Source organism: Balaenoptera ricei, chromosome 19 (genome assembly GCF_028023285.1).
Source record: "Balaenoptera ricei isolate mBalRic1 chromosome 19, mBalRic1.hap2, whole genome shotgun sequence".
Taxonomy (NCBI): domain Eukaryota; kingdom Metazoa; phylum Chordata; class Mammalia; order Artiodactyla; family Balaenopteridae; genus Balaenoptera; species Balaenoptera ricei.
Window position 1 is genome coordinate 1,667,591 of NC_082657.1, and position 10,971 is coordinate 1,678,561.

The 10,971-nt window shown below is 48.0% G+C and overlaps 1 protein-coding gene across 1 annotated transcript; it reads right to left on the reverse strand.

Annotated features, from left to right (window-relative positions):
• Window positions 1–2,363: 2,363 nt before the first annotated feature.
• Window positions 2,364–10,249, reverse strand: LOC132353212 (zinc finger protein 304-like). The gene is made up of 3 exons (XM_059904236.1): window positions 9,819–10,249; window positions 8,085–8,211; window positions 2,364–6,203 (listed from the first exon to the last, which is right to left on the reverse strand). The coding sequence occupies exons 1-3, from the start codon at window positions 9,849–9,851 to the stop codon at window positions 4,402–4,404; spliced, it is 1,962 nt and encodes a 653-aa protein (XP_059760219.1). The 5' UTR covers window positions 9,852–10,249; the 3' UTR covers window positions 2,364–4,401.
• Window positions 10,250–10,971: the final 722 nt, after the last annotated feature.

Below are 10,971 nucleotides of genomic sequence, written 5' to 3' on the forward strand. Positions count from 1 at the left end.
ATGAAGATAAAAATGCTACATACAAAAAATTGATATGCTACAACTAAATTAAATGATTAGAGGGAAATGTATAGCTTTAAAAAGCTTATTACAGGGCTTCCCTGGTGGCCCAGTGGTTGAGAATCCACCTGCCAATGCAGGGGACCCGGGTTCGAGCCCTGGTCCGGGAAGATCCCACATGCCCCGGAGCAACTAAGCCCATGCACCACAACTACTGAGTCTGTGCTCTAGAGCCTGCGTGCTGCAACTACTGAAGCCCACACACCTAGAGCCCGTGCTCCACAACAAGAGAAGCCACCACAGTGAGAAGCCCGCGCACCACAACGAAGAGTAGCCTCCACTCGCTGCAACCAGAGAAAGCCCGCACTCAGCAACAAAAACTCAACCCAGCCAAAAAAAATAAATTAAAAAAAAAAAGCTTATTACAAAAGAAGAATGATGTCAATAACCTAATATTCCATATTAAGAAACCTGGAAAATAAGACCAAACTAATCCCAAAGCCAGGATAAGAAAGGAAATAATAAAGATTAGAACAAAACACTGAAACAGAAAACAGAAAAAAAATTTTTAAAAATCAATGAAAGAAAAAAAGTTGGTTGTTTTAAAAGATCAACAAAATTGACAAAACTCTAGGTTGGCTCACAAAAAAAGAAGACAACAAACTAACAAAGTCAGGAATGAAGACACTGTTGACCCTGCAGAAATTAAAAGTATCATAAGGGAATATTATAAACAATCCTATTCCTCCTAAATCAGACAATTTAGTTAAAATGGACAAATTCCTAAAAGACACCAATGATCAAATCTGACATAAGTAGAGAATGTATATAGCACTATACTAAGTAGTTTTTATTGAAAATCTTCCCACAAGAAAATTCCAGGCTCAGGTGCCTTCACTAAGGAATTCCAGCAAGCATTTAAAAAAGAAATATCACTGATCCTTCAAAAACTCTTCCAGAAAATAGAGGAGGAAACACTTCCCAACTTATTCTATGAGATCAGAATTACTGTGATACAGCAGCAGTCCCCAACCTTTCTGGCACCAGAGACTGGTTTCGCAGAAGACAATTTTCCAATGGACCGGATGGGAGGGTTGTGGGGGGCGGTGGTTCAGGCGGTAACGCGAGCCATGGGGAGCAGCAGATGAAGCTTCGCTCCCCGGCTGCCCTCCCGCAGCTCACCTCCTGCTGTGCGGCCTGGTTCCTAATAGGCCACGGACCAGTACCAGTCCATGGCCCGGGGGTTCGGGACCCCTGTGATACAGAGGTATCAGAAGAAAACAAATCTACAAACTCATTATCATTCATCTATATAGATGTAAAATACATTAACAAAGTATCAGAAAACTGTCTCGGCAACATATACAAAGGATTATACAACATGATCCAGTGGGATTTGTCCCAGGAAAGGCAAGGCTGGCTTAACATTTGAATATCAATTAATGGAATAAACCATGTAAATAAAATAAAAGGCAACAAGAAAAAAACCCCCCACAGCCACACAATGATTATCACAATAAATGAAGAAAACTGGAACAGAGAGTCTAGAAATACATCCACGCTAATATAGTCAAGTGATCTTTGAAAAGGGAGCAAAGGCAAAGGAATGGAGAAAGGATAGTCTTTTCAACACATGGGGCTTTAAAAAAGTGACCCAGACACAGATCTTACACCTTTCACAAATATTTTCAAAAAATGGATAATAAACCTAAATAAAAAACTATAGAACACCTAGAAGATAACACAGGAGACAATGAAGACCTTGGGTTTGGCAATGAGTTTTTAGATACAACACCAAACCACAATCCATGAAAGAAAAACCGAGTATTTTGGACTTGACTAAAATTTAAAAGTTCTGCTCTGCAAAAGACACTGTTAAAAGAACATGAAAAGATATTCATCATGTCATTAGGGAACTGCAAATTAAAGCAACAAAAACATACTGTTACTACACACCTATGTGAATGGCAAAAATCGAAAACACTGACAACACCAAATGCTGACAGGCATGGAGCAACAGAACTCTCACCTACTGCTCGTGGGAATGCAAAATGATACAGCCACTATGGAAGACAGTTTCTTACAAAACTAAATATACTCTTTTACTATATGACCCAGCAAATCATGCCTTGGCTTGAAACCAAACAAACTGAAATCTTATGTCTACAAACTTATGTCCTCCTACACACAATGCATATTGCAGGTTTATTCATAACTGCCAAAACTTGGAAGCAATCAAGATGTCCTTCAGCCAGTGAATGGATAAGCAAACTGTTACATCCATACAATGGAATGTTATTCAGTGATAACTTATACGCAAATCTTCACAGCAGCTTTATTTGTAACAGCCAGAAACTGGAAATAACCCAAACATCCACTAACAGGCAAATGGATAAAAAAACAACTGTGGTATATCCATACAATGGAATAATACTCAACAATACAAATGAACAATTAATACATGCAACAAGATGGCTTAATCTCAAAATAGTTACGGTTATTGAAAAATGCCAGAGTCCCCACTCCCCAGAAAGTATATACCATATGATTCTATTTATATGAAATTCTAGAAAATGCTTGCTATTACTTGTGAATTGTGGGAAAGGAGGCCAGAAAGGACTGGGAGGAAAGGATTATAAAGGGACACAAGGAATCTTTTGGTTGTGTGGGATATCTCCATTATCTTGATGGTGTGGTCTCATCAGTATTTACACATGGTGAAACATAACATGTTTTGCATTTCATATATTCAGTTTATTTCATGTCACCATACCTTAATGAAGATGTTAAGAACTAAATGTTCCCTATGAAAATCCATATTTACCATTCCTCTTGGAAAGTCACATCTGCCAACTGTTCTGGTTCTAGCATATCCCTCTCCCCACAGTTTAGGGGGATGAGCCCTGCCTCAGTATCAGCAATGAAGTCCACGTCCACTTCAGTCACTAGAAATGTTGGCTGGGTCAGAGAAGCCTGATTCCTGGATCTCTCATCAGTGCTGGGGTTCCTGCCTGTGCAGTGATGGCCATAACGTCAACAGCCCAAGGAGGTACAGGAATCCACAAACGTTTAGATTATTTATTGTGACAGTGCATTGGCCACAGGAGACTCAGATGTCTGAAGGTCCTGAGAATTTCTGTACACTTTCATGCCATACAGCCAAAATCGCATGGACGTTTATAGATGCCACTGTTAGAACAGACACACATCCTCTCACTAACCACAGTCATCCCCACTCCATTATCTCAGTGTTTCTGTACCAACTATGATTCCTACCTTGCTCTAAAGGGCTAAAGCCTTCCAGTCAATGATAGTTGCCTATGGGATTCTGGACATCAGGGACTGGCTCCTGTATAGGTCCAGGAGACAGAAATCCCTCAAAAGTGCTGGGGAATATGGGACATTCCCTAGGAACAAAGGACCCAATTCATGTTGCTTCCACAAGCACTGGAGATTTCCACACCAACTGTGCCCTCCTCAGAATGAACTGTGGGTTCACAGGAAATCCTGACTTCTAGGCCACAGGATTAGGTGCACAAAGCTCTTCAGACTTTTCTAGCAAGCCTTGGGCAACAATGCAAACTAGGCCAGACTAGACTGAGAGCTGTTCTCTACCACCCTGCTGTCCCTTCTGAGGCACATACCGTTGGTGTCAACATAAGGTGTTCCTCCCTTCATGTCGGCAAAACCCAATTTTTTCTCAATCCATTAGACACAGTGAACTGACCTCCCGTGAGTAAAGACTGCCACAGCAGGCCTTTATCACTGCACAAACTAGAGTAGCGCATGGGGCAGGGATTTCCAAAGTTGGGTGACTTGGGAGCAAGATAAATAAGTCACAGCTATCATGTGACAGTCAACATTGTCCAGGAAGAAGAGAAATCTTGTCTGGAAATCCCCAGGAGACTCCAGTGCAGATCCTTTCGGCCAGAGTTAGATCATGGTCACTCAGTACCCAGTCATGGAGGTGGAAATGAGGACCTTCAGTGTGCTCAGAACATTCACGATCCCCTCGAGGGATCAGAAGAGACAGCACAGGGGTCCACCTTTCCTGAGCATATTGGAGTAACTGACAGACACTGTGGGAACTTAACAGCAATGAGATGGCTTCCACCACAGGCACTGGCAGTGATATAACTGTCAAGAGCCCTGGACAGTTGAGGAAGTGCAATGCACCTCATGAGAGCTTCTCACCTACGTGGTACTTGTTGGGAATCTCCCCGGGGTGGATGTACGATTGTACAAGGTTGACCTGCTGGCTCCCTCACAAAGGGCACTCACAGAGCTCTTCTCTGGTGTGAGTCCTCATACCTTGAACAAGGATACAGCACATTTTCTGCATTCATAAGGCCTTTCTCTAGTGTGAACTTTCTGGCTGCTAAACAAGTGTAACAGATGCAGCTAAGGGCCATCAAAGCTGTTGCATTCATGAGGCCCTTCGCCCGTGTGAACTTTCTGGTGCCGAACAAGATGGGAGCTTCTGCTATAGGCTTTCCCACATTCACTGCACACGTAAGGCTTCTCTCCAGTGTGAACCCTCTGGTGAAGGATGAGGCTAGAATTGCGGCTGAAGAATTTCCCACATTCACAGCACTCATAAGGCCTCGCTCCAGTGTGAACTTTCTTGTGCTGAACAAGGTGGGAGCTACTAATGTAGGCTTTTCCACATTCACTACACACATAAGGCCTTGCTCCACTGTGAACCCTCTGGTGTAGAATGAGGCTGGAGTTGTGGCTAAAACATTTCCCACATTCACTGCACTCATAAGGCTTCGCTCCAGTGTGAATTCTCTGATGCACAATGAGGTTGGAGCTATGGCTAAAGAATTTTCCACATTCGCCACACTCATAAGGCCTTTCTCCGGTGTGGATTTTCCGGTGCTGTACAAGCGTGTCTTTACGGCTGAAGGCCTTTCCACACTCGCTGCACTCATAAGGCCTTGCTCCAGTGTGAATTATCTGGTGCTGAACAAGTGTGTCTTTGCAGCCAAAAGCCTTCCCACATTTGCCACACACATAAGACCTTGCTCCTGTGTGGACTCTCCTATGTTTAATGAGGCTGGAGTTATGGCTAAAGAATTTTCCACATTCTATGCACTCGTAAGGCCTTGCCCCAGTGTGAATTCTCCAGTGCTCAATAAGGTGAGAGCTTTGGCTAAAGAATTTCCCACATTCACTGCACTCATAAGGCCTTTCTCCAGTATGAAATCTCTGGTGCTGAACAAGTGTGTCTTTACGGCTAAAGGCTTTTCCACATTCACTGCACTTATAAGGCCTTTCTCCGGTGTGAATTCTCTGGTGCTGAACAAGGTGGGAGCTTCTGCTGTAGGCTTTTCCACATTCGCTGCAGTCATAAGACCTTTCTCCAGTGTGGACTCTCTGGTGCTGTACAAGCGTGTCTTTGCGGCTGAAGGCCTTCCCACATTCACTGCATGTATATTGTCTTTTTCCATTGTGAAATTTCTGGTGGGTTTTTAGGTGAGACAGGTGAATGAAGGCCTTTCCACATTCCCTACACACATGTGATGTTTCTACACCATGAATTTTTGTGTGATGAATAAGAACTGATTTCTCCTTGGACAGATTTTCACATGGTAGGCACCTAAAAGCTCGCAATTCAGCCTGAGTTATCTGGTTGTCAAGGAGAGTGAAGGTGTTCAGGAAGGCTTTTCCATTGTCACTGCAATTGAGAAGCATCAGTTCATCATGGTCTCCCTGGTGTCGCCCGAGTCTGGAGCTTTGTGGAAAAGGCTCCATGAACTCAGCCCTTCTGCATGGACTCATTCCATTGTAAGTGCTTTGGTACTGCAACAGGCCAGAGCTATCCGGCAAGTCCATCCCTTCCTCCCTGCAAGTAAAAGGTCTCCCTAACATGTGGACAGCATAGCTCTTCACAAGTGAGGCCCCATCATCACCCCTTCTGACAGGATTCTTCCCACTATATTGCTTCTGGTGCTGATAAAAATTTTCATTGAACAGGAATCCTCGCCCACAGGGGTCACATGTGTACCGTTTCTGTGCAGGGCATGATCCCTGGTGTTCAGCCAGGTGCAAACTGTCTTTCAAGAGTGGGTCACATATCTCACACGGCTGGGCTTTCTGGATAAATGGACATGACTCAGGAGTCCTGACCTCTGACACTCCTTCTACAAAAACGCTCTGCTCAGAAGGGGCCTCCTCATTGTCTGATTCACACCAACAACCTGAAAGCAAAGAAATGCTAGTGAAGTACATGTTGACTTTGGTGGGAAGCAGCAACTCCATCACATATGTATGTGTGACACACCAATGAATGAGTCCACTGGCTTTTGGCAGGATGAGGGAGCCAGGATCAGGAAGGGCCCACTGTCGGTCTTGGGCCTCTAAAGGTCACAGTACGAAGGAACTCTAAAGATAGGTAAAGACACAATGATGTTGGACAGTACTGCAAGTAGAGGCGAGGTCTCCAATTCACTCCTCTACAAAAGCGGTTCAGCAGGGCCTCGGCTGCTTGTGTCAGGTGAGCTCTGTGCAGAAAGCTGTGTCCAGGCCCAGGAAAATCTGATTGCAAGTAAGTAGCTGGTTCTTAAGGACTACGTACGGATACGTGCACAACTCATGACACATTATAGTAGCCAATGTTGCAGAGCACTGCGGACGGAGAAGAGGAGAATGAGTGAGAGACATGGAGGCCAGAGAGGTGGGGAAACAGCCAAGGGATGGAAGACAGAAGAGAAACGTCAAGTGCCGAGAATGGGGAAGGAAAGGAAGAAGTGAGGTACTGCTATGTGCCTTGGCAAGAAAACACTGGTGAACACAAAGCAGGTTGACGGTACGATGTGAACCCAGCCCTAAGATGGCTCTCTTTCAGCTCCCATGCGGCAGGGCCAGGCCCTCTCTGGCCTCTCTCACTGTGGCTGGAGTCAGGGCTCCCTGTCAGGCACCCGAGGCTTCCTGTCCCTCTCCACCTGGGCAACTACATGTGATCAGGAAGATGGAAGTTGTAAAGAAATCATAGGGCAGATGGGTGGCCCAGATAGACCCATTCCACAGAGAAGAAGAGAAAATGTTTTTCAAAAAGGAGAGAGAGAAAAACCTGAAGGAGGATTTGGCGGGACATCCCTGTGTCTGCTACAAGCAGTGACCATGTCAGTACCTACAATTCCTGGCATAGTCACGCCCCAGGAAATCTCAGCCAGAGGATAGGGGCAGAACATGGACGCAGAGGCATCATGGATCTGGAAGTGCCCAAGCCAGGCAGAATCTGTGAAGCAGACTGAAAGAGCCCTGAACTCCTAACCCGATCCTGAAAGGCTTTGGGCATAGGTGTCGGGACTGCTCAGCGAGCGAGGGGACACCACACACGGCCCAGCCTCGGCACCCACAGCGCCTACTCTGGGAACCAAAGAAAGGAAGGAGAAGAGTCACTGATCTGGCTGGACTGAAAGAGCTGCCCCAAGGGAAGTGGGGAAAAAGCAAACCCCAAGGACACTGGAGCGGGCATGGGGGCCTGTGGAAGGCAGCTTCTCCGATGGCCCCCAAGAATGCCTACCTCCCAGTATTCCCGCCCCTGTGTAGGCCGCTTCCCTTGACTGTAGGCGGGACTGACTGACCCATTTCTAAGGAACAGAATAGGGCAAAAATGATGAGATCATTTTCTCCAGGTCAGGTTACAAAAAGACCAGCTATCATCCTGGACATTCTCGTTTGCTCCCTTGCTCAGAAAAGGCACCTTACATGTTATGAGGTGCACTACAGAAAGGCCACCATGACAAGGAACCGAGGGAGGCCTCTGACCAACAGCCAGTGAGGAACTAACGCTCACAGGTCAACAAGCCGCAAGAAACTACATCTTGGAAACACAAAACATGAGTGAGTTTGTAAGTGGATTCTTCCTGAGAATGGCCTTCAGATGAGAACACAGGTTTGGCTGACAGCTTGACTGAAACCTCATGAGAGACCCTGAGCCAAAAGCACCCAGGTAAGCTGTGACGAGCGAGGTTCCTGATGCACTGAAACTTATATAACGCATTTTAATTGTTTTAAGTCACTAACTTTTGGAGTAATTTGCCATGTACCAATAGATAACTGAAACAGGGACTTACCCAACGAGGCCACAAGTGCAAAGTTCTCCAGCATCACGTCACGGTACAGGAGTCTCTGAGCTTCCTCAAGGACCTCCCACTCCTCCCGGGAGAAGTACACGAACACATCCTCGAAGGTCACACAGCCCTGCCACGATGGGGACAATTGAGCCCACAGACAACAGGACTCCCCAGTCTACCCATTAACCTACCCACCCCCTGGTCCTCCCCAGCCTCCCAATTCAGAGGCGACACTAGGCCTTGACACCACTATTGCCTGCTCGCTCCTGTCCCTCTGATCGCTGTGTGCAGCCCAGAGCAGAACCAGGCAGGTCGGCAGAAATATATTATATAAGCTATGGGTCTTGCATGAAGGGCACCAAACACTCTCCTGCTGGCATCCTCAAGAACATGCCACCCAGAAACAACTTTAAGGCCATCAGGTCACACTCCTCCCAACATGTATCACTCTGAACCACACTTTCCTCATATCTGGGACCACACTCCATTAACACTGACAACCTTCTGACCCACGCCATATGCACCTCCAAGGCAACCCCCACTCCTGAAGCCACTCTGCATACAGTATCCAGGAAGTACTCATGTCTTTATGACAGGCACCACTGCCACCCAAGTGCCTGAGCAAGATGCCAAGTCCTCAGGGCCCAGTTTCCACTTTCTTTGCCACCATCAACACTTATGTGGACTACTGCAGTAAGCTCCTCCCTCATACCCACACTCCATTCTCAATTAGACAGCAGCCAGAGGGAGCCTGTTAAAATCCGATTAAGAGCATGTCTCTTCTGCTCCAAATCTTCAATGTCTTTCAACACCCTCAGAATAGAAGCCCAGCTCCTCAGCCTGCCATTCTTGTCTGACTCCTGGCCCTTTTCCCAACAGACATAATGAAAACCTGTGGTTCCTTGAGGACTCCCAACTCAATCTTACCTCCAAGCATTTGCACATGCTGTTCCTGGGTATAATACACCCTTCCAGTCCTCATCCCATTAGCTACCAGAAGCAGGAACCTCTTCACTTAACTGTTGGCTTAGATTCAGGATACTGGGCTAGAAAGGACCCTCCTTTAAGGGCCCCAGACTCAAGTGCAGGGGGGGGGGAACAGGTGAAGAGTCCCAGAATCTCACTATGTCTCATCAGAAAATCTCCAACGACCCTAGTTTAAAAACATATACAAAATCCATACACCTCTCTAACCTCCACTGCCACCACTTTGGTCCACCCACCATCAACACTCACCTGGACTACTGCAGTAGACTCCATCCTGGTCTCCCTGCCCACCCTCAGGCTTCCCCAATCTTTCCACTCTGCTACAAGAGGAAGCCTGTTAACACCGATGTCAGATCACCTCCCTTCTCTGTTACAAACCTTCCATGGCTCCCGCCACCATCAGAAAAGAGGCCCAGCTCCTCAGGCAGCCATTCCAGGCCTGATCCCTGACTGCCTGCTCTCTATTCTCACCAAACATAACAGAGACCTGCGGTTTCCTGAACACTCCTAATTCATTCTCACCTCCAAGTGTTTGTACCAGTTGGCTCCTGGGCCTTGGAAACCATTTCACGCCTCACCCCATCAACACTGGGAATGGGAACCTCGCCACATATCCACCGTCAAGGACCGCCCTTCACCGCCTTTATACTCAAGAGAAGAGAGGGATGAAGGCGAAGTGTTGAAAGCCCTAGAACACACCATCCCCTACACCTGAGTCGGTGAGGGCTTGAGGGACCCTCCACTCACCTGAGCCCGGTCCATAAGCGCCGCGGCCGCCATCGGATCCTCTGAGCAGAATCGGGTCGAGAAGCTGGCGACTGGAGCGGGCTCTGCGGGAGCAGCCGAACCCCCACCCCACACTGGGCGGAGTGGCCTCGGGACGACTGTCGCACTCCGAGCCCCAGGCTCCCCCTTGTAATAAGGCGCTGAGGCTCAGGGTGCCGCCTCCGGAAGCGGACGAGGACGGAGGGCGGGTGTGAAGGCCTCGGGAAGAGCGCAGCCCCGGCTGACACCTCCGCGCAAGGCGGCCCGTCCCACGACGGGGACCATGGAGCCTAACAACGACGCGGAGGGAGGTCCTATCCTTTCTACTGTCCTTCCCTGTTCGATTCCGAAGAGCCGCACGGAAGGCGGACCCCAGCCAGGCCTCCCAACCTCCACAGCCACTCTAGACAGCCCCGGCGCAAGCAGAAAACGTCACGGCCGCGACGCCGGAAGTCCCGCCCCTGCCGGCAAGGGCGGCAGGAAACGCCCATCTACCGGACTGTCATTGGCGCAGCACGGATGCGCCGGGCACAGACTTCTGGGTAAAGGAGTTTGTGTCCTCCATCCAACCAGATAAGGGTCCCCTTTCCGGCTCTCCCCGACAGCGGTGCGGAGTTAGGTGGAGGGAGGAAGGTCGGCGAGAAATTTGGTCGCGGAGGGCCAGAGCTCCTCTTAAAGGCGACGCGCCCAGATTCCCGTGGTCACCTGTGACAACGCCGCGTCCTCCGCCGTCTCCAGCAGGTGGAGCATTCTTTCATGCTGGGAGAACTGCTTCACCTCTCTTGAGTTTTGGGGACTGAGATTTAAATTGAACGATGAAGGGAATTCCCTGGCGGTCCAGTGGTTAGGACTCCACGCTTCCAGTTAGGGGGCGCGGGTTTGACCCCTGGTCGGGGGAACTAAGATCCCGCAAGCCGCGCGGGCCGGCCAAAAAAAAAAATTGAACAATTAATATCCCTCTCTCCTGCGGTCTTCGGGTAGTAACATATGGTCCTCCTATTCCTTGCCACCCAAAATTGGGTCAGCAGCACTTGTGAACTTACTGAAAATGCAAGTTCTCGGATCCAACCTACACCTTCCGACACAGAAACCCCCCAGAGGTGGGAGCTCTTATTAAAAGTCATGACCACCTCCC